Raw genomic sequence first — 25,116 nt, forward strand, 5'->3', positions numbered from 1 at the left:
AAGTAATCCATGAAGTCTGAGACTTGAGTCAGGAAGGGAGTAAAACCATGAAGGGGAGGGAGACTTACGAAAACGTAGCAGGAATTGGCCAGGTACAGTGGCTCACGCCTGTAATCCCAGCACTTTGGGAGGCCAAGGCGGGCGGATCACAAGGTCAGGAGATCGAGACCATCCTGGCTACCACGGTGAAACCCCGTCTCTACTAAAAAATACAAAAAATTAGCCGGGCGTGGTGGCGGGCGCCTGTAGTCCCAGCTACTCGGGAGGCTGAGGCAGGAGAATGGCATGAACCCGGGAGGCGGAGCTTGCAGTGAGCCGAGATCGCACCACTGCACTCCAGCCTGGGCGACAGAGTGAGACTCTGTTTCAAAACAAAACAAACAAACAAAAAAAGAAAATGTAGCAGGAATCATAAATGAGTCTAAAAAGCAGATGAGAAGGGAGTGAGAGAAAAAGAAGGATAAGACATCACAGTAACAGAATGGAATGTTGGCTGAAATTTCAGGAGTACAGTGTAGCCATGGGTATGAGTTCAACATGGAGTGGAATGAAGGGACACTGGAGTTGAGAAAGGCAGGCTGATGCATAATGAATTATCTAAAGGGTTGACTCATCAAATTACCAAAAATGATTCCAGATCTAAGTACGTTAAGATCCAAGAGGAGAATCTTTTCTCAAACATAATCATGTTACGAACATTTGTCAATGTCTTTTTTTTTTTTTTTTTTTTGAGACGGAGTCTCGTTGTGTCCTCCAGGTTGGAGTGCAGTGGTGCGATCTCAGCTCATCGCAAGCTCCACCTCCCGGGTTCACGCCATTCTCCTGCCTCAGCCTCCCGAGTAGCTGGAACTACAGGCACCCGCCAACAAGCCCGGCTAATTTTTTGTATTTTTAGTAGAGACGGGGTTTCACCGTGTTAGCCAAGATGGTCTCGATCTCCTGACCTCATGATCCGCCCGTCTTGGCCTCTCAAAGTGCTGGGATTACAGGTGTAAGCCACCGTGCCTGGCCTTTTTTTTTTTTTGAGACGGAGTCTTGCTCTGTCTCTCAGCCTGGAGTGCAGTGGCATGATCTTGGCTCACTGCAAGCTCCGCCTCCCGGGTTCATGCCATTCTCCTGCCTCAGCCTCCCGAGTAGCTGGGACTACAGGCGCCCACCACCACGCCCGGCTAACTTTTTTGTATTTTTAGTAGAGACAGGGTTTCACTGTGTTAGCCAGGATGGTCTTGATCTCCTGACCTCGTGATCCGCCCGCCTCGGCCTCCCAAAGTGCTGGGATTACAGGAGTGAACCACCGCGCCCGGCCGTGTCAATGTCTTTTACTCTCCTGGGATAACCAGGAGGTCATTATATTAAAGAAGAATAGATGGTAGCACAGCTTGGATGATACAAGCCTCAAATAAAGTGGTTTTATATGACAGTGGAGGAGTAATGATTGCAATTAGAAACGGAAAGCAAGAGGGCTATTTTCCTTACTTTAGGTGGTACTTAGTAAACGAGGAACTGAGCTTCTATAGCAGGTATTAGCAAGACATGGCCTGTGAGATTTGGCTACTGCTGTTTTTGAATTAATAAAGTTTGTCTGAAACACAGTCATGCTCATTTGTTTCTGTATTTTCTGTGGTTGTTTTCATACTGCAATGGTATTGTTAAGTAGTTGCAAAGAGATTGTATGGCTTACAAAGCCAAAATATTTACTATCTGGCCCTTTTAAAAAAAAAGTTTGCCAAACTCCACTCTATAACCGGGGGAGTGAAGACATGGGGGCGAGGAGGGGAAAAAAAAATCTGTTTCAGTTACGTCTCCACTTTCAGAAGTAAGCAGCGATAACATTCTTTGAAGAAAATAAAGGCAGTCTGTTCCCCTCAAATAAGGATTTCAAAGGACACTGGAAAAAATATGCTGGGAAGATGTATGAGGGTGAATTGAGGGAGATCATAAGGTCAGAAGTAAGGTTATTTATAGAGAGTAAAAATGGCAAAGGAGCAGTTGGGAACTTTAGGTTGTAAAAGCCTGGAATATATATGCAAGATGGGGAATATGTTTAATAATTAGTTGATAAGAAATAAGTAATAAGATTCATCCAGTAGTGAGAACTGTAGAAAGCATAATCATTAATAGTTTAGTTTCTGACACTTTCAGAAATGCTTGCTAGCCATATAATATAATATAATATGATATAATATATAATATAATATAATATGATATAATATATAATATAATATAATATAATATGAAGGTAGAAAAACGTGGCAGTTTATAAAAAGGGGTAGGGATTGGGGTGGGAGACAGCTAGAACAGCGGGGATAGGACATGCAGAAACATGGTCTAAAAACAGAGACTAACAAAACTGGCACTGAATTACAAATGCTGAAATTCTTAGGGCAATTTCAAAGTAGCTGTGTAGCTCACAAAAGAGAAATACAGTCATGTGAAAAAGACTAAAGAAATCTCTTTCAACTGCTTAGTTTCAGTTGTGAGTTTGCTATTTCATTACTAGGAAATTACCGTAGAATGACACTTTTTTTTAATCACTAGAAAGACATGTTGATAATTTATTTGCTAAATGTTTATTTTTTAAAAAGTTTTCACATGTATATTTTCCAAACTGTTACTATATACTTACCTGCCTTGTTACTAAGCTTATATAAAAAAGTTTGGCGAGGGTCCGAGTGATCTCGACATGTCAGCTGCAAAAGCGAACCTGATTTTTTCCATTTCTGCATAAACCAGAGGCCTAGAGAGTCATATATGATATAGAAGTATGAAATGAAACATATAGAAACATATGCCAAGATTATTAATTTTAATATATATTTCACTTCAAAAGATGACATTGCCTAAATTAGCATTTTTGTTGGCTAATCAAAAATATATCTGGAAAATATTTCCATGTTCCGATAACATTTATAAACATGCATGCTTAAGTTAATTATGAATTAATGGTGGTTGATGGATGGCTTGCTATTTCTATTTCATTCAGTAATGAAACAGATAATAGCATATGAAGAGCAAACTGGAAAAATTATACCTCTCAATATATTTGTTCAAATGATAAAGAAGAAGATGAAGAAAAACTTCAAATACAGTAGTAGGTCAAATGCCTATGCAGAATGATCAGTCTATGATTACAGTTTAGTTATGACATAATAGACTAATTGCAAAGGGACATCTTAGAATGAAAAATTGTTTAATGTTTTCTAATAACAGCTGAATATCATTTGTTTTATATTAATTATTTTTTTATATTATCAGTAACCCATATTTAAATGCATCTTGCTCTTAAGGAAATTAAGCAAAATTTCAATCACTCAAGCTGGTTTTCAAGACTATGAAATATTCCTTTCCATTTTCATTGCTTCTAATATTAGGGAAACAGGAGAAAAGAGTGGGAAAACAATCCTTTAATTGGTTAAATCTGATAGCTGGAAACATATCTGGGAAAAAGTTTAGTGAAGAATGAAATTCAAAGTACTACATTTGATTTATGTTGGGTTCTATTACACATTATTTAAGGACTTCATTTTTCTCATTTCCTCTTTTTCAAACTGTAAAAGTCTAAAACTGGCTGTATTTTTAAATCACCAACTTGATATGGGATACAGGAAAAATGGTATGGTTTGTCATTAAAAGGAAGTGGTAAAGGAAATAGAAATAAGATTTTCAGGGATCAGTGAAAAGAGACAGAGTTAAATAAAATTAATTCTCACAGTGGGAATCAATTGACTAACTTATAGATCATTTTTGCAAACATCTAAGGGAAAAACCAAGCCAAACAAAAGGCAAATCAAGGCTGGGCGCAGTGGCTCACGCCTGTAATCCTAGCACTTTGGGAGGCCGAGGAGGGAGGATCACGAGGTCAGGAGATCGAGACCATCCTGGCCAATATGGTGAAACCTCGTCTCTACTAAAAATACAAAAATTAGCTGGGTATGGTGGCGTATGCCTGTAATCCCAGCTACTCCGGAGGCTGAGGCAGGAGAATCACTTGAACCAGGGAGTCAGAAGTTGCAGTGGGCCGAGATCGCGCCATTGCACTCCAGCCTGGTGACAGAGTGAGACTCTGTCTTTAAAAAAAAAAAAAAAAAAAAAAAAAAATCAGAGTACCAAATATTTGCTGACGAGAATATAAATACTAATCAAATTTAGGGTCTTAACTTTCATATTAACTTCTTTAGAAATTCTGAATCACCTTCTTAAAAATTATATTCTCATATCTCTTTACTGTTTTCGAACCAAAATTAGCGAATATTCCATATAAAATGTTATAACTTTATAATGTATTAAATGTAGGTGTTTGTTATCTGTTCAAGTAATGGGGTGACAAAATTGCCTATAAGATAAAACTTTACTAAAAATATTTAGAATTTAATGAAAAAAAGAAAAAAGTGCCCTTGTGAATTTTGACAAATACCATCTCAATATAAGAAGAGCCATTTTCCAAAATGACTTTTATCAACTTATTTCATGTGCATAACAAAACAGAAAATTAGCTACATTTTTTGTTTCACGAAATTTCCAGTATGTGACAAATTGGTTCTAAAATAAACACCAGAAAATACTAAGTTCATATTTTTCTCCCTATTCCATATTTTTAATACAGAACAATAAAACTTTTTACCTGTATTAACAAGAGCACTGCTGTTGTAGAGTGTACCAAGGTGAGGTCCAGAAAGAGACAGAAAGGTATGAAGTTTGTTGAGGTAATATTTAAACCTTGGCCTTGTAAGCACTGAACGAATTATTAAATTGCCCAATGAATGTCCAATAAAGCTTTAAGAGGAAAAAAAAATTATTTTTCTCACAGCATTAATTTTAGAAATAAAAATCAAAGCTGATCCACTATAAAATGGATGTGAATACTAACAATTTGAAAATTTCTAATGTTGTAAAAGTATAGTGATACTTTGAAATGATATACCACATTTTGAAGGAAAAAATGTGAGAATGTATAGAAGATCCTCATTATTACATAATTTAAATGTTTACAGAAACAACATATTAATCTGAAAACTTTTACTCATAAGTTTGTAACTGCTTAGATATAAATACATACTAAAGATAATAATATAATGACCAGATTACATATTTGCCTTCTTATGTACATACACAAAATTATTTACTTATTAATCATCATTTCAAACAAAATGATGAAATTGTATTTATAAAGGACAACTTGGAGAAATTATATATCTGTTTCTCTTACTCTCTGGTCTATACTTCAAAGATGGACAGTTTTTGACTAACAATATTTTCAAGGCATAGGTAAAATACGTGCATTTTCCTACTATAAATCTTCGATTATGCAAAAAGAATAATATTTATGTAGCTAGCACTTCACTTTTGTTATGAAATGGTTTAAATCAGTGGTCCCCAACATTTTCGGCACCAGGGACCGGTTTCACGAGACAATCTTTCCACAAACAGGAGTTGTGGGGATGCTTTTGGGATGAAACTATTCCACCTCAGGCATTAGATTCTCATAAGGAACACACAGCCTAGATCCCTCGCATGCGCAGTTTAAAATAGGGTTCACAAATCTAATGCTCACCGATCATCTGACAGGGGGCTGAGCTCAGGTGGTAATGCTTGCTCACCCGCCCCAGTGCTCCTGCTGTGAGGTCTGGTTCCTAAGAGGCCACCGACAGGTACCAGTCTGTGGCCCAGGGTTTGGGGACCCCTGGTTTAAATCAAAAGAGCCTGTTTACTTACTGTTATTTTACAATAGATGGTATAAGATTCCCTGGGGACAATTAGCAGTGAAAGAAGAGAGCTTGAGAGCTGTCTAAACACTGGCTTACAGGTATATCTTGCGAGAAGCTCAGGACAAACTTCCCTCCCGAACTGAACTTCCTAAAGTAGTGGGGGTGGGAATTCTGATGGTAGCCGACAGTCTACAATCAACCAGATTACACTTTTGGAAAATGATTGATTATAACTGACAATCTAACCTGAAAGACAATACTTTTGAGGAGGAATAAATAAGTTGAAATATTATTTTTCTCATCATAAAATAATAAATGAATAAAAGCTAAACAAGATTTTAAGATCCATAAATGAATAATTACAACAAGAAAATAATCTCTTCTTCCAAACAACAAACCTGAACCTTCTCCCATATTTTAACAGAATTCTGTTTTTTAAAAAAATGACTTTAGGTAAAAACTGCTTATCTCCTTCTTATTCCCTATACTTCAAGTTGGAAACAAACTGTCCAAAAGCTTACAGTATGCAGAACCAGCTTCTTCCTCTAACCTAGTTGGGATATGAATATAGTCAGTTTATTCTACCCTTTTTGAAACAAAGACTCTTCTCTCCTACATCTATTAACAAGATCTAATTATATAATGAAACTCATATTGGTGTAATCATCATGTCTTGCTTGTGGAAAACTGACTCACAAAAGTATACGGTAGTCATAAAATCTGGCTGGGCAAGATGGCACATGTCTGTAATCCCAGCACTTCGGGAGGCCAAGGTGAGAGGATCACTTGAGCTCAGGAGTTTGAGACCAGCCTGGGTAACACGGTGAAACTCCCATCTCTACAAAAATTAGCTGGACATGGATGGTGGTGTATGCCTGTAGTCCCAGCTACTTGGTGGGCTGAAGTGGGAGGATCGCCTGAGCCCAGGGGGTTGAGACTGCAGTGAGCCGAGATGGCGCCACTGCTCTCTAGCCTGGGTGACTGAGCAACACCCTGCCTCAAAAAAAAAAAAAAGTATACAAACTTTGAAAGTATTTTTGTTGCTTCATATACATATATGTAACTCACAGAGCCTACACTTCTTCCATTTAAAGTGTACAATTCAATGTTTTAAAATATATTCAGAGTTGTAACTCTCACTATGATCAATTTTAGAACCTTTTTTCCACCTCAAAAAGAAATCCTGTATCCTTTAGTTATCCCCACCATCCCTCATCTTCCCCAGTTCTAAGCAAACACTAACCTACTTTCTTCTCTACAGATAGGCTTTTTTGGACATTTCATATAAATCTTTCCCTAAAATCTTTCCTTTTTTTCACTGTAAATTAATTTGAGTTGTAGTCTCCTATATTTCAGAATAGGACAACCCTACCACAAATTCTGTTTAACTTTTCTATAATTCATAGAAATATAAAAATAAATTGCATAATATTAAAGAAGATACCTTATTTTTGAGACTGTTAGACTATATATCTGAATATACTGTATTATCTCATCCAAAAGACGATCAGTCATGCTATCGAAATCAGCAAAAGTATCATTCTAAAAAGAAAGCAAAGCACATACATTATATTTGGGAATATGTATAATCACATGAAAAACTAACAATATAAACATTATTTTTAATTTAGGAACTGAAAATATGGTTAAGTCCAACATTTTTTAGAGAAGTTAGTGAGTAATATTTTTTATATTAAAATGAGCAAAGAGAGTAAATTTCTAGGGGAAAAAAAGGTTCAGTGTTCTTAAAATACTTGCATTGTTTGTTTAGCTCACTACCAGTATGAAACATAAGATGTTTACAATGGTTTAATTAATGAAATATTTCTATAGAAATGTGAAATTCTAGAAATATTTCATACGTGGAGATCATAAGTCAAAACGTAAATCGGATATACATTTATATTAAATTTCATAAAATCAGAAAAATTATTTCTACTATTACAGGCATTTTGTAGTAAGGCAAAATTTAGGTAGAAACTGGTAAAAAATGTTTGTTTTCACTGAAAACACTGTCATATTGTACCTGATTTCTCTCAGACATAAGAAAATCAATTCTTCCCCCAGGCAGTCCAAGTTCAATGTAAGTTTTTACTAATCGGAGATCTGCACTGTTTCCTAAAAAATGAAAAATGATGTTTAAAGGATGAGATAAAGTAAAAGGTACAAAGTACACCATCATATATTTTTATAGTTTTTAGAGACAAGCTTATGGCCTATGCCATTTGTGAATAGACAATATACAATGAAATAGAGTTCTCAATTTTTACGTCAAAGCTGATTTCTATTAGCCAGGCGATGTCAATTCAACAGTTTTTTTTCTTTTTTCTTTCTTTCTTTTTTTTGAGATGGAGTCTTGCTCTGTCTCCCAAGCTGGAGTGCAGTGGCACGATCTCGACTCACTGCAACCTCTGCCTCCCGGGTTTGAGTGATTCTCCTGCCTCAATCTCCCGAGTAGCTGGGACTACAGGTGCATCCCACCACCCCCAGCTAATATTTTGTATTTTTAGTAGAGATGGGGTTTCACCGTGTTAGCTAGGATGGTCTTGATCTCCTGACCTTGTGATCCGCCCGCCTTGGCCTCCCAAAGTGCTGGGATTACAGGCGAGAGCCACCGTGCCTGGCCGACAGTTTGTTTCTTAGGTGGTTTTGGTGGCTTTCACTTTTCTACCTAACAGTGTACTTATTTATCAAACTGTTAGCACATCACTTTGGTGACTCCTGGCTACAGCAGCTATAAATGGTGCCTTACCATCACCATTCTAGGTAATCATACAGCAAACTGTGAATGCATTTTAGATTTAATCCGTTGACCTTCCTTTGGTGATACTGGCACAGACTGAGAAAAATAAAAATCCATTTAAATATCTAAGAAAGTTTATTTTAATAATTATTAACTCAAAAGGCATCTACACATATACTTACAATACAGATATAAGACACAAGTGTTTCTTCAAAAAGTTCATGGAAAATGCATCATTAAAAAAACTACGTATGGGTTTCAAAAATTTTTTACACCAAAATAAACACATACTAATTTGTTATAACATGTTTGAATAGAGTCTAGTTTGAGGCACTAAGAAGGATAAGAAATCAGTTTGAGGCCGGGCACGGTGGCTCACGCCTGTAATCCCAGCACTTTAGGAGGCTGTGGCGGGCGGATCATGAGGTCAGGAGATCGAGACCAGCCTGGCTAACACAGTGAAACCCTACTAAAAATACAAAAAATTAGCCGGGCGTGGTGGCAGACACCTGTAGTCCCAGCTACTCGGGAGGCTGAGGCCGGAGAATGGTCTGAACCTGGGAGGTGGAGCTTGCAGTGAGCCGAGATCGTGCCACTGCTGACAGAGTGAGATTCTGTCTCAAAAAAAAAAAAAAAAAAAAAGAAGTTTAAAAAGAAACCTTATCAAACAACATGGATTCTGCTAAAATGGAAGCAAGAACAAACATCAAACTTATGGTGAAGCTTCAGTGGAAGAATGGTGAAATAACGGAGGCTTTACAAAAAAGTTTATTGGGAAACGTCCCAAAGAAATCAGCAGTTTACAAATGGGTAACTTGTTTAAAGAAGGGAAAAAACAATGTTGAAGATAAGCATACAGCAGTAGACCACCCACATCAATTTGTGAGGAAAAACTTCATTTTTTTCATGCCCTAATTAAAAAGGACTGACAATTAACAGCACAAACAATAGCTGACATCTTAGACATCTCAACTGGTTCAGCCTACAGAATTCTGACTGAAAAATTAAAGTTGAACAAACTTTCCACTCAATGGGTGTCAAAACCATTGTGCTCAAATTAGCTGCAGACAAGAGCAGAGCTTTCAATGGAAATATTAAACAAATGGTATCATTTCTTCAAAGAATTGTAACAGGAAATGAAACATGGCTTTACCAGTATGATCTTGAAGACAAAACACAATCAAACCAATGGCTATCAAGAGGTAGAAGTGGTCCAGTCAAAGCAAAAGTGGACCAGTTAAGAGCAAAGGTTGAGGCAACAGTGTTTTGGAATGCTCGAGGCATTTTTCTTCTTGACTTTCTGGAGGACCAAAGAATGATAATATCTGCTTATTATGAGAGTGTTTTGAGAAAATCAGCCAAAGCTTTAGCAGAAAAATGCCTGGAAAAGCTTAACCAGAGAGTCCTTCTCCATCATGACAATATTCCTACTCATTACTCTCATGAAGAGGGCAATTTTGATGGGAAATCATTAGGCATTCATCTTACAGTCCTGATTTGGTTCCTCTGACTACTTTGTTTTCTTATCTTAAAAATTCTGTAAAGGGGATCCATTTTTCTTTGGTTTAATGTGTAAAAAAGAAGGCATTGACATGACTAAATTCCCAGGACCCTCAGTTCTTGGAAATTTACTAGAATGGCTGGTATAATTGCTTACAAAAGTGTCTTGAACTAGACAGAGTTTACACTGAGAAATGAAGTTTATATTTCTATTTTTATCTTTTAACTCCATTTTTCCACAATTTTTGTTTGTTTGTTTGAGACGGAGTCTCACTCTGTTGCCCAGGCAAGAGTGCAGCAGCTCAGTCTTGGCTCATTACAACCTCTGCCTCCTGGGTTCAAGTGATTCTCCTGCTTCAGCCTCCCAAGTAGCTGGGATTACAGGCGTCCAGCACCATGCCTGGCAAATTTATTTTTCCACATTTTTTCTGAATTCCTCTCATATATAAATATAAAAATAATTATCTTCAAAAATAGTTTAGTGGATTCCTTTGGTTTACTAACAATATAAGCATGTCATTATCAAATGCTGAATTTTTATTTTACCTGATGTTTATCTTTTAGAATTTTATGATTTAATGCACTGACAGAGATAATTTATTCTTCATTTTAAAAGGCGTACCTCTAATATTCACCACAAACTCGAAATATATATGTTTAATCACATTAAGGAAACAGACTAATCCTATTGAGATCAAAGTTTTGTGCTTACTTGTAATAATTAGGAATGGATATTAAATTTTATAAAGTTTCTTACTTGATTTGCTGATGTAGGGTATTTTATTACTGAAATTCCTTATACTTACTTATCCTTCCATTCTGGGAAATAAACCTTATCTGTTATAGTAACTTACTCTAATATATTAATTCCAGGTGCTAGAGTTTCGTTAAATATATTTGAGTTCATTAAGTATTTTTTTTTTTTTTTTTTTTTTTGAGACGTAGTCTTAGTCTGTTGCCCAGGCTGGAGTGCAGTGGCATGATCTTGGCTCACTGCAAGCTCCGCCTCCCAGGTTCATGCCATTCTCCTGCCTCAGCCTCCGGAGTAGCTGGGACTACAGGCGCCCGCCACCATGCCCAGCTAATTTTTTTGTATTTTCAGTAGAGACGGGGTTTCACCGTGTTAGCCAGGATGGTCTCAATCTCCTGACCTTGTGATCCGCCCGCCTCGGCCTCCCAAAGTGCTGGGATTACAGGTGTGAGCCACCGTGCCCGGCCCATTAAGTATATTTCTGTCAGATTGGTCTACTGTTGTTTGGGGGCAGGTGTTGGTGTGATATCTTTATTGGATTTGGTAACAAGGTTAGGTTAACTTTAAGGAATAAAATGGGCTGCTTTGTATCTTTTTCTCCATTGTTCTAGAACAATTTATGTAACACAGGGATAATTTGCTTCTTAAAATTTTTAAAAAAGAATTTGCCAGAGATTCTACTGGGTCCAAAAGTCTTTCTTGGGGGATAATTCTTTGAAAACTTTATTGTTTGGGGGGAGGGAAGAAAAGTTAGCATTGAGAATATTTTATTTCTTGGAAGTCTGGTTATTTTTTTTTTAAAGAAACATCTCCAATTTTATGACAATTTAGTACCAGGGACATTTGTTTAATATTTTCATAATCCATAAAAATCTAGTTTGTTGCTATAGAATCTCATTATAATACAGTAATATTGCATTGTTCTAGAGATATTTGGCATCTTCTAACAGTTCCTACATCTAGAAAAAAACCGTTGAGTAACCAAAACAGCTGTCATAAAACCACAGCACTAAAGCCAGGTACCTGTATTTAGAATTTAATTTTTATAACTTAATTAATGAAATTTTAACTTCTAGAAATACCGATTTTTCTAGCACACAAAGTTTAAAGCAGCTAGGTAAAAGGGAACCAGAAAGACTATCAAAGGGAGACAAAATAACTGCCATGAGGTGGCAGCTGGCAAAACCAACAATAAGAGAGAAGATAAAAAAAAAATTCCACTGAGTTCATGTCCTTTGCAGGGACATGGATGAAGCTGGAAATCATCATTCTCAGCAAACTAACACAGGAACAGAAAACCAAACACCACATGTTCTCACTTCTAAGTAGGAGTTGAACAATGAGAACAAATAGACACGGGGAGGGGAACATCACACACTGGGGCCTGTGGGGGGGGGTGGGGGACTAGGGGAGGGATAGCATTAGGAGAAATACCTAATGTAGATGACAGCAAACTACCATGGCACGTGTATACCTATGTAACAAACCTGCATGTTCTGCATATGTATCCCAGAATTTAAAGTATAATGAAAAAAAAAAAATCCCAAATTAAACAAAATGTTGGCACATAAGTGTCAGTTCCATGGAAAATTTACTTACGAAGGAATCTAATATTACACTTAGGATAAGTAAAATTAAGCATATTTCTGTTTCAGAATGCATTTAAGATTCAATTAATTTAAGCAATTAAAAAATCTTTTTTTAGTTCAAAGACTAAATGAAACTAAATGAGATCTGTTAGGAAAAAAATATATTGAGTTGCTCTGGGTTACATCCATAGATGTCACATACCATCTAAACCGTGCACACAGACAATCAGATGTACTCCATCTTCAGAACCATCCTCTTCTTCTATGCTAAAATAAGGTACTGAGGATGCCAGCAGAGGAACTTCACTGTACATGAACCCAGGAAGTTTTAGTAGCTTCAGTTCTTCTTTTGCCTGAAGGAAGCTGAAGTAAAACACAAAAGATACTCTTTACTAAGGATCCTATTCAGTTGTTAGAACCCTCCTGAATTTAGAGAATTGTAGAAGTGGAAACCCAATAATATTTGGTTTTAAAACCATGAAAATATGTGGCATCACCTAAGTGATTTAGAAATCAGAGAGTAATTTTCTTTATTATTTGTAGTACATATTCTATCAAATACAATGAACACTTTAAACCTGAAATCACTTGAAAATATTCTTTTAAACTTGAAATCAACTAAGAAAACATTCTGAGTGAAGTTATACTTTCTGTAAAATTTAATACTGTATGCACAGAAAAGCTGGGAGAGGGACTGGAGAGGTGATAATCTGATGTTTATCCTGTAATGAAATCTTATCCCCTTTGCTCCTTTTTAATCTTGCATAAATGGAAGGGAAGGAGTGATTTACAAAATGTAACAGTGAGAATGGAGTTACAGTATTTAGCAGATTAGGTTATTTGTATTTTTCTCTAAAAATACCAATAAGAAGGAGCAGAACGAAGAGTGGAATGTGACTACATACAATTAGTGGTATATACTCGTTTGCAATGACTGACAATCTAACCGATTTGGGGATTGCAAACATCAAAAATTATTAACTAACATACATCATTTGGACTGATAAAGTGAAGCTGGAAGAGGAACCTGATGAACACTAAACTGAGTAGGATAAGCTAGGCGAAAATATTTGGAGTCTATATTAGAGATCATTGCTTTCTGATGACTCAGACAGTCTGAAGTAACCAGATGGTGATATAAACTTTATTTTCCCTGCATATTACAATTTTTTAATTGGCTATTGTTACCTCAGTGGTTTCACTAGCTTTAGACACTATGTATTTTAATTTCTGTGTATAAATCAGAATAATCTGGGAACTTTAAAAATCTCTATATATACATGCCCAGACCTCTTACCCCAAATATTATGACTCAGTCTGGCTGAGGCAACAGAATATTTTAAGAACCAGTACACGCTGGTAAACCTGTATCATCCCCAGATTTTTCTGGATATTTTACTGGTACATGAAATCTCAATTCTGGAAACCACTGACTTGGCTGAAGGCAATCAGCATCTGGTAAGTTTAAGAAGTTTCCACTACCCTGTTACTCATCTAACTAATATTATCCTTATTTCCTAGATAAACTCATAAAACTTGGCTTTTGTCTGGAAGTTAATGGAGGAGAAATGAGGGACTGATGAAAAAAGGGTTTTAAGCTCAATTATTCCATACTTCTAACACAAAACTACCATTGGAAAATCTGTATCAGGAATGTCTAGCCTGTAGAACAGCATGATCATTCAGGAACTATAGGTCTGTCTGGCCAAGGGTATATTATGTTCATTTCTCCATTTCGGATAGTCATCAAAGAAGCACTTTTTGTATTACAGAAACCAGACAACAAAATAGACACTCAATCCTTTAGCACTATCTATGATTTTATATATATGTATATATTTAGCAGCAGGTACTATTATGTTCCATTACTTACGCTTGTATTTGAGGTTTTGGTGAACTTTCATACCAGGAAATTGAAGAAGTGAAGTTGTAAGAAGTACTGCTTGGCTGCTTTGTAATGGCATCAAATTTACTTTTGGAAGAATATTTAACATTACAAGGAGACTCTCGTGGTGCAGATGGGAAGGACAAACAACCAGAAGTACAGACAGTAGGCATATTTATACCATCTCTCAGATAGTCACTGTTTATTTTTTCAGATTTTATAAGTCCTTCTTCCATTAGTTCATCTCTGCTTGTATAGTGAGCATTTATTGTTCCATCCAAAGCTGAATAATCTGTTTCTTCATAGTACCCATTTTGAACCATTTGTTGATCCTGCTCTTCCTCCTCATCCTCTTTACCCTGTTCCTGCTGAAGATTACTAATTTCTTTTTCAGAAGTTTCCTTCTGAGGGCTAAGCGCATTGCTGTAGCTAACAGCACATGTGTCAGAAATATCCGTACTGCTTTGAGAACCAAAATAATTTTCCACAAGCCCTTGCTTTACTATATCAGTACTGGCTGAAAAAGGATCACTTGTACCCAGATGAGTTTCACTTTCAACTGTAGGGATTTCTGAATACATCTGTTTGAGACTTAATACATCACTATTTTTTTTCATAGTTCTATCTTCACTAACATCTGTATTAGTAGAAATGGAACCTGAAATGACACAAGGAGTGCCTAAACAAATCAGTTTTGAATTTAATGTAATTGCTGTCCCTGTAGAGTTATTAGATTTATCAGGACTCTGGAAGCCTTTACACATAGTATCCAAGTTAGGTTTGGAGCTGCAACTACTTTTCACATCACTGGAAGTATCTTCATCTGAAAAAACAAATTGTAAAGGGTCTTTAATGCTTGAATTTAAGGAATGTATTGCGACAGTTTCATTGTCCAAGTTCCCTGAAAATACAACACTCTGCTGTTGCAAAGTGATACTTGACTTTTTAGTATCATCACATTTTGGTAAATCAGTCGTTCCTAGATTTAATACAGTTTTGCTATCATTTAGATGGCATTCAGGTACAACAGATTTCTTAGAATTTTCATCAGGTGACAGTTCATCATCAGAAGGTAGAGAGTTTATGGATGTCAAAGATGACTGTATTTCGCTTATAGCACTTGTACTCTCAGTACAATGATTTCCTAATGAAAATTTTACATTATAATCAGGTTTCATCAAAAGCTGAGGAAATAATCTTTCACTATTGTAAGGACCTTGCCCTTGCACAGTTTCAAAGACTAAATCAGTGTTTGGATGTGTCGCAAAAGAACTTGGTTCACTTTCAACACCTGAATCTGAAAATCTAGATGAGGCATATGTGGCATTAATATCTGGTAACTTAATTGTATCTCCACTTACTACAACATGATATTCTTTCGTAGAAGGGGCAGGTAGATTACTTCTTAATTTAGTTAATGATTCTCCAATAGAAAGACACTTTGCTTCTTGCAACACTTCCTTTTCAAATGTTATTTCTATAGATTTAGATTTACCATTAGATTCTAAGGACTCAAAGTTGGGTAGTAAATTATCCACAAGTATTTCTTCTTGTCGAAGCTCTGTCCAAGGTCCTAGTTTGACAGTTATTTTCTCTCCACTGAAAGGATCTTTATTACTGGGCTTTATTTCAATTGTTCTAACTCCCAAAGATGGGGTTGTTTGATGATCATGGCAATCGTCTGATGACCTTCTGGATGCCAGATTGTGTTCCATTTGTGTAATTTCACTATCGTCCTGGGAGATATCAAGTTTACCTGAAATGGACAAATTTGCACAAAGATTTAGGTTGCCAGAGTTCAAAGGATCAAACTGGTCTGGTTGCATATTTTCAATATCTGGAGACTTTTGTTCAGTTCTCTCTGTATTAGCTGGCAAACAGCTAGCTTCCTTTTGACTTGTCTGTCTCATGTAGGTCTTTGGGTCAAAATTATATCCACATATTGTGGGATCCAGACCTTCCTTCTGACTATGTGAAGGATTGCCTTCAAAGCATTTAGTGAGATCATTTGATGCTGTACTTTTCAAACATTTGTAGCCTACCAAAACCACAGAATCCTTAGAGTTCTGTTTTATTAATTTTTTTGTGTTTTCAGATTTCATTGTTTTCATAAGCTTAGTAACCTTAACTTTGGATTTATTTGATTCTTCATTCTTTCCTTTTAGAGATTTTGTTAGCTGCTTTTCACCTTCTGTATACCAAATACTGGAGGCACCAGCAGGTCTGACTTTCAACTCTGGGCTAGAAAGTCCTGCTACAGAGCTTTCTTCAGTCTCATATTTATCCATTTTACTGGACTCTGATCTCTGAAGATTCTGAATTCCCATCCAGGGTGCATCTAAGTCTTTTATCCAAAGAAAAAAAGATTCAGGTTTAAAACAAAGTGTGAGAACTCAAATGATTAAGACTTCTTTTTCTAACTATAACTTTCTAATATCCTCAAACATAAATAAAACTAGAGAGGGAAAAAAACTATTCCACATTAGGGAATAGTTTTATGTATATTAGGAAGAATATACTGAAAACTATACACATAGCTTGTATATTTTAGTTAGATTACACTTACCTTCAGTAACTGAATCTAAATACCTATCTTCAAAGATTATAGGTAATGAATTGAGATCTCCATCTAATTCACTACATTCAATAGGTAAGGGTGGAAGAGAACTGCAGAAGGAAGTATTTTTGATAGCGGTGCACATCTGTAGATGACTCTGAGCACTGAAAAATATTTCTTAAGTCAGATTGTAATTTAGAAAATTATACCCAACTCCCCTTTGTAGAATCTACCCTTTCCCCTTCCCTCTTCAATTCCTATCCCTCATCTGCAAGACATAACCTTCTTATGAAAGAGCTGCTTGGTCAGCGATAAAAACTGGTAAAATGAAAATGATAGTTTGTTGGCAATAAATTATTGACTTATTAAATTACAGACTGCTAATTATTTATAATTCCCATTATATTCTTCCATACTTTCTTATGTTATTTCAAAGTGAATTTCTATGCTTAATGTCTCAACTTCTAAATCTGCTGCAAATCGCATATAAGAGAAATACCAAAAGCTTAACTGCTTAATAATTATTTGATGATAGTGCTGGGAAAAAGACATGTTTCATTTCCACTGTTTCTACTTCACATATGTTGACAAATAAAATTAACAGCTATTTTAAAACAAGATGTATAACTTTCTAATATAAAACAGTTAAAACAGAAAACCCTGTCTTATGGAAAATTTCAAACAAATCAAATAATAGTATAAAATACCCCACATATATACCTCCGAACTTCAACAGTTAACATATACCCTTTTTATCAGCACTCACTACCTACCTTGATACTCTATTATTATTTACAGGATTTTTTTTGTGGTATAATTTATATGCATTAAAATATAAATCTTAGCTGTATGATTTTGACAAATGGATATATGATACAGAACATTTCCATCTACTCAGATGGTTCCCTCATGTCTTCCCAATCCAGCCCAAGTCAATGCCAAGAAAACCATGCCCTGTCTTTTTCTCATCTTACTTTTGCCTGTTCTATAACTTCATATAAGTAGAATCATACAGTATTCAATTTTTAATGTCTAGCTTTTTTTGCTCAGCATAACGTCCTCAAAATATTCTTTAATGCCAAAGAAAACCAGGACTAAATCTACTCAGTAGGAAAGATGGAAGGCATTTGTTCTGGATATTTTAATTGTAAATCATTTACAATTACAGAAGACAGTATATATGAAAATCTGTAATAAAAAAGGATGAACATAAGAAATTCTGACCTGTGAAAATGAAGACAGAATATGGCTAAATGGATGGCTACAGCCAAAGCTGCATGAGACTACCAAGATTATGGTAGATCTGATAAAAAGGGAGGGAGGAATACAGTGGATTATGCTTCTTTATATGTAAAGTATGGAACTTTAATGAAGTGACTAATAAGATGAAACCTAATTTGATTATAGATGGGATTTCTGAAATTCAAATTCTCCTAATTTCTTATATTGTTAATACTGCATATTCTGTCACTGATAAATTCTGAGACAGGTATCTCATGTAAAAGGAAATAATATCATTTTAATTTTGAATGTATACTACTCACTGAAGTTCCTGGTATGCAATGGCAGCTTCTCTTGGATGCTCAAAACAAAAGAATGCCTCAGAAAATCTGCGTACCTAAAAAATTCCAAAAGAGAGTATTAATAACATGACGTATTTAAAAAGTCAATCTGGCATCTTACGGTAAGGAGAGAAACTGCCTCCATTAGGCCTTCCATAATCACCCGCCAGAATTAAACTTCCCTTCTCCCTCTTCAGTGTTACCAATGTATTTTTGTACTACATGAAATAAATCTGGAAAGCATATATAAATATAAGCTATTATGATTACCACCATAGCCTTTACCACCTTTTATCTTAAAATAAATAATCTCCCCTCCTAAAGTGTAATGTTCTTTAGAAGAGAAGCTACGGGCCAGGCATGGTGCCTCACACCTGTAATCCCAGCACTCTGGGAGGCTGAGGTGGGTGGATTACCTGAGGTCAAGAGTTTGAGACCAGCCTGGCCAACATGGTGAAACCCCATCTCTACTAAAAACACAAAAATTAGTGGGGCATGGTGGCAGGCGCTTGTAATCCCAGCTACTCGGGAGGCTGAGGCAGGAGAATTGCTTGAACCCAGGAGGCAGGGGTTGCAGTGAGCCAAGATGGCACCCTTGCACTCTAGCCTGGGTGACAAGAGTGAAACTCCCGTCTCAAAAAAAAAAAAAAAAAAAAAAAGCAAAGCTATGTTTTGATGACCTTTGCATACCCCCAAAACATGTATCTTGGCATATTACAGAATCAAGTACTTGGTAAATACATGTTGAATCTAGCTGAACATTTCTTCCATTATACTTGTATTTTAACTCTTTCATTTTTAATTATGAAATGAAACGCTTTGTCAGCTACTGGAGCAAAATTAGGCAACAGGAGCCGGAAAAGATGTCTTATTTGGACAGTACAGAGAGGAGAAATTATATTACATCTACAATTATTTTCTAAACAAAGTAAGATCTAGGATTCTTTGGTTTTAAATGCCCAACAAATTAGAGACCTATTTTACTTGTCATCAATATCTGGCCAGGTGAATTTCTGACTTATTAAACTTGTTTCCCTAAGCAGATAAACCTGGGTCTTCAGACAAGTCAATGAGGGAAGTGGGAAAAGAAGATATCAATGAGAAGGATGCATTCTGTGTCTTTACTTTCACATGTGGTCCAGATGCTTTTTTTCCCTCTCCAACATTAAAGGAAAGGTGAGAAAAAAATAACAGCCTGTCTGGCTGTCTATTAAGATGATTTCCTTTGGGGCTATAAAGCATGAAAAAAACGCATCTTTAAGTTATCTGGACTCCTGCGGTTGCAGCTGGACCTACAAAACTGGCGCTAGCTGCTTTTCCTTCTCTCTCTACCTTCTCTAAGTCCTACAATAATGATCATTTCTTGACAGTACTCTACCTCACAGTCTCCAAACTAAAAACTTTATTCTTTCTTTGACTTAAACCACATAAAAACTCAATGTCAAATTGAATGATGAAGAAAAACAAAAAAAAAACCTCTAGGATGATATTATCTTCATTTAATAGGTGAGGAAACAAAGACACAAAGAGGTTAATTATTTGGCCAAGATGACACAGGTATTAGGCGATAAACCTGTGATGCAAACGAAGATTTGAGAAACTCCAATTCCTGTGCTCCACTTACCTTTTCCTTTCTGCATTTAGACTCCTTGTTATCAGAAATCTTTCCTTTCTTGTATGCACCCAAATGAAGTTCTTTCTAAATTCACTCTCAGCATAATTATCATGCTGTAGCTGTTACAACTAAGGGTATTAACTAGTGTGTGGCCATAACTAAGGTGTGACTGCCAACTGATGGCAATACAGCTAATTTTCAGGCAAAAGTTTGACAGAAAAAAATTTTTAATTTACAAATTTAAACTTCAAATATGGGGAATATATATATTGCTGCTTTGTATATGTATGTATTTTGGCATGCATTTTTTATGTTTATAAAAAATGAATTCTCTGTGCCCAATTAAAAAAAAACTTATTTGGCAACATCACTTATTCAAAAGCTAGGAGGAAGACAGCCAAGCATTCAAAATAAGTATTTGTTAATGCTTCACAGAGTTAAATACTCCTGTATCTGTGTTCATTCTAATAATGCTGTTCAAATTGCTAACACAGTATTTATATTACAATTCTATACGTGTGCATTCAGATTAGATTCTAATCTTGAGTGCAGGGTCTATATCTGACAGATTATCTAGTATCTATGCTACCTTGAAAAAAATAAGCACCTTGCAAATGTTCACTGAACAAATGTTTTTTTACGTCCTTGCACTAACTCATAGCAAAATACCATAAAATCGTTTCATTACAAAGCTGATTTATACTTACTAGTTGATACAATTGCACTTGGTTTCAGTTATTTGCTTTCCCAATCCACACCACATTAAAAGAGCAAATTAGACAAAGAAAAATGAAGAATTACAGAGGTAAGTACACAGGCAGTTACAAGAAATGATGAGAACGTGATGAAGAAATATCCATCCTTAAAGCCTAGAATTTCCCTATAAAAGATCACACAAAATAAATAAAAAATTAATACTTGAGATCTTTTAATGGATATTCCAATATCCTGGCATTTTTAATAACATGGAATACCAGTGCATTAAAGTTGAGCACATTAAATAAAATTCACAACTAAATCATTATCATATATATATATCATATATCATATCATACCTATACTAAAGTATGTTTAGTATAGGCATGCCTTGGAAATATTATGGGTTAGGGTCCAGACCACCACAATAAGGTGAATATTGCAATAAAGCAAGTCACATGAATTTTTTTCAGTTTCCCAGTGTGTATAAAAGTTATGTTTACACTATACTATAGTCTATTAAGTGTGCAATAGCATTATACCTTTTTTTAAAAAGCCAATGTTTATACTTTAAAAATATTTTATTGTTAAAAATGCTAATGATCATCTGAGCCTTCGGCTAGTTTTGCTGCTGGAAGGTCTTGCCTTGATATTGATAGCTGCTGATCAGGGTGGCTGTGGTGGCTGTGGCAATTTCTTAAATTACAATAATGAAGTTTGCTGCGTCAATTGACTTCCTTTCACAAAAGATTTCTCTTTAGCATGTGATGCAGTTTAACAGCATTTTACCCAGAGTAGAACTTCAAAATTGAGTCAATCCTCTTGACCCCTGCCACTGCTTTTTCAACTAAGTTTATGTAATATTCCAAATCTTTTGTTGTCATTTCAACAATGTTCACAGCATCTTCACCAGGAGTAGATTCTATCTCAAGAAACCACTTTCTCTGCTCATCCATAAGAAGCAACTCTTCATCTATTCAAGTTTGATAGTGAGATTGCAGCCATTCAGTCACATCTTCAGGCTCCACTTCTATTTCTAGTTCTCTTGCTATTTCCACCACATCTGCAGTTATTCTCTCCACTCATCTTGATCCTCTCAAAGTTACCTATGAGGGTTAGAATCAACCTCTTCCAAACTTCTGTTCATGTTGATATTTTGACCTCCTTCCTTGAATCATGAATGTTCTTAATGGCATCTACAATGGTGATTTTTTTCCCAAAAGTTTTCCTTTTGCCCAGATCCACCAGAGGAATCACCATCCGGGGCAGCCATTGCCTTACAAAATGCATTTAAGTAATAAGGTTTGAAAGTCAAAATGACTCATGGATCACATGGGCTGAAGAATAGATTGTTGTGTTAGCCCACATGGAAACATCATTAATCTCCTTGTATATCTCCATGAGAGGTCTTGGCTGAGTAGGTGCAATATTAATGAGCAATAATATTTTGAAAGGAATCTTTTTATTCCTAAACTGTAGGTCTCAACAGTGGGCTTAAAATATTTAGTAAACCACGCTGTAAACAGATGTGCTGTAATCTAGGATTTGTTGTTTTGTTAATACAGTACAGAGTAGATTCAGCATAATTCTCAAAAGCTCTAGAATTTAGGAATGGTAAATGAGTATTGGCTTCAACTTCAAGGCACCAGTTACATTAGCTCCTAACAAGAGAGTCAGCCTGCCCTTTAAAGTCATGTACTGACTTCTCTTTTCTAGCTATGAAAGTCCTAGATGGCATTTTCTTCTACTAGAAGGCTGTTTTATCTCCATTGAAAATCTGTTGTTTAGTGCAGCCACCTTCATCAATTATTTTTGCTAGATCTTCTGGATAATATGCTGTAGCTTCTCCATCAGAACTTGCTGCCTTACCTCACACTTTTATGTTATGGAGACTTCCTGCCTTAAACCTCAACACCCAATCTCTGCTAGTTTCAAATTTTTCTTCTGTAGCTTCCTCACCTTTCAGTCTTCACAGAATTGAAAAGAGTTAGGACCCTGCTGTTGATTAGGCTTTGACTTATGGCATTGTTGTGGCTGGTTTGATCTTCTATCCAGACCACTCAACCTTTTCCTACATCACTACTAAGGCTGTTTCACTTTCTTATCATTCCATTAGAGAAGCATTTCAGTTTCCTTCAATAACTTTTCCTTTACATTCACAAGTTGGCTGTTTGGTGCAAGAGACCTACCTTGCAGTCTGTCTTGGCTTTCGACATGCCTTCCTCCCTAAGCTTAATCATCTCGAGCTTCTGATTTAAATTGAGAAACTTGCAACTTTTCCTCTCACTTGAACACTTAGAGATCATTGCATATTAACTGGCCTAATTTAAATATTGCTGTTTCTCAGGGAATATGGAGACCCAAGTAGAGGAAGAGAGATGAAGGGAATGCTAGTTAGTGAAACAGTCAGAACAAACACAACATGTATTAAGTTCACTGTCATATATGGGCACTTCTGTGGTGCTTCAAAACAATTCAAAGAGTAACATCAAAGGTTATGGTTAGAATATTTAAAGAAAAAAAATTACCCATTAAAGATCACACTACTGGCTGGGCATGGGGCTCATGCCTGTAATCCCACCACTTTGGGAGGCCGAAGCGGGTGGATCACCTGAAGGGAGGAGTTCGAGACCAGCCTGACAAACATGGTGAAACCCCGTCTCTACTAAAAATACAAAGATTAGCTGGACATAGTGGCGGGCGCCTATAATCTCAGCTAATTAGGAGGCTGAGGCAGGAGAATTGCTTGAACTGGGGAGGCAGAGGTTGCAGTGAGCCAAAATCGTGCCATTGCACTCCAGCCTGGGTGACAAGAGCGAAACTCCACCTAAAAAAAAACAAAAAAAAACAAAAAAAAAGAAAGACGTGCACGCCACCATGCCTGGCTAATACTTGTATTTTTTGTAGAGATGAGGTTTCCCCATCTTGCCCAGGCTGGTCTTGAACTCCTGGGCTCAAGTGATCCACCCACCTCAGCCTCCCAAAATGTTAGCATTATTGGCGTAAGCCACCATCCCCCCCCTAGATAGACTTATTTACTGGAAGTGCTGGACATGGTTTGTATATATACACATAAAGGTGATAAAATATTGTTTATGCTTATAGTTATAGTCAAATTGGAAGTCTGCCTAAACCTTGCAAAATATAAAAGTATCAAATTATATAATATAAATAAGCAATATGTTCCCAGAAAGAAGTACTTTTACTTTATTTAGAAAATAGACATTCACATAGTTATACTCAAAGAATATCAGATCAAGTAGTTTAAGCAATAAATATCTCTTAAAAATGCAAACTTCATAATGTTTTGAGTAGATAATGCATCATTGTAAAGAGGTTCTTTAAGTGGAAAAGAATGGCTATACAAGCTATTCCTAACTTTTTCCCTCTACTAGAATATAAGTTCCATCAATACTGTTGAAAATAAGATTTTATGATATTAAAATCTCAGTAAAAGCTAATAAGAATTCACTGACACTATGGTTTCCTTACTGGAAGGTAATGGGTCCACAACAGAATCTAGGATCCTGCTAATCCATATGGCAGCTTTAAAGTATAAATTTCAAAAACATGCTCCTTCTACAGGCAGATGCAGCTAGACTCCAAGGAGGACAGGCCAAATTTCAGTTCCCACTCTTTCTAGCACAGTTATTCAGGGAATACCCTAACTCTGTTAATCACTTGCAGAACTTTTAAAAAGTTCCCTAGGTCTGGACCTCATTCAGCACTGATCTAAGTTCCCCAGGTAATTCAAATGTACAGCCGGGGCTGAAAACTTCTATTTTAATGTCAACTGAGACCACGAGAGTAGAACTTACCCTCTTCCTTCTGCAAACAACTGTAAAACTGGTTAAAATACATGAAGCGACTTTTTCAAGCACTGAGGAACAAGCACTAGACAGGCAAAGCATCAGGAAAATATAATGTACAATTGAGATAAAATCAGCCAATAGAGAGAGACACCAAGATAATTGAGATGTTTGAATAAGTAGGCAATTTTTAAAAAAGTTACTTAATTTTTTTTTTTACAGCAGTTTTAGGTTTACAGAAAAACTGATCAGAAAGTACGAAGAGTTTCCATATTGCCCTTCTTCCCCGCCCCTACACATCCAACTTCCCCTGTTATTTACATCTTGTGTTACTGTGGTACATTTGTTTCAACTGATGAACCAATATTAATATATCAATATTAAAGTCCGTTATTTACATTAAGGTTCACTCTTGGTGTGGTACCTGGGGCTTGAAAAATATATAATGACATGTATAAACCATTACAATATCATATAGAATATTTTTACTACCCCCCAAATCCCCTATGCTCTACCTACCTGTCCCTCCCTGTGTCCCCCAGAGCTCCTGACAACCTGGATCTTTTTACTGTCACCATAGTTTCACTTTTTCCAGAATGTCATATAGTTGAAATCATACAGTATATGTAGATTTTTCAGGTTGGCTTCTTTCAGCCTGCAATATGCTTTCAAGGTTCCTCTATGTCTTTTCATGGCTTCACTGA

General features: G+C 36.1%; 1 protein-coding gene across 14 annotated transcripts in view; it reads right to left on the minus strand.

Annotated features, from left to right (window-relative positions):
* Positions 1–25,116, minus strand: part of FAM135A (family with sequence similarity 135 member A) — a 146,511-nt gene that overhangs the window by 20,480 nt on the left and 100,915 nt on the right. For 6 of the 14 annotated variants that reach the window (XM_055257074.2, XM_055257079.2, XM_063630502.1 and 3 more), the window contains 8 exons: positions 18,275–18,348; positions 16,740–16,894; positions 14,162–16,517; positions 12,491–12,651; positions 7,732–7,823; positions 7,150–7,247; positions 4,622–4,773; positions 2,627–2,737 (listed from right to left, as the gene is read on the minus strand). In XM_055257074.2, coding sequence (XP_055113049.2) covers positions 2,627–2,737; positions 4,622–4,773; positions 7,150–7,247; positions 7,732–7,823; positions 12,491–12,651; positions 14,162–16,517; positions 16,740–16,894; positions 18,275–18,348 — 3,199 coding nt within the window. The remainder of the gene's footprint in view (positions 1–2,626; positions 2,738–4,621; positions 4,774–7,149; positions 7,248–7,731; positions 7,824–12,490; positions 12,652–14,161; positions 16,518–16,739; positions 16,895–18,274; positions 18,349–25,116) is intronic. The other 8 variants (XM_055257111.2, XM_063630508.1, XM_063630510.1 and 5 more) reach the window with 3 other exon arrangements.

Source organism: Symphalangus syndactylus, chromosome 2, assembly GCF_028878055.3.
Source record: "Symphalangus syndactylus isolate Jambi chromosome 2, NHGRI_mSymSyn1-v2.1_pri, whole genome shotgun sequence".
NCBI classification, from domain to species: Eukaryota; Metazoa; Chordata; class Mammalia; order Primates; family Hylobatidae; genus Symphalangus; species Symphalangus syndactylus.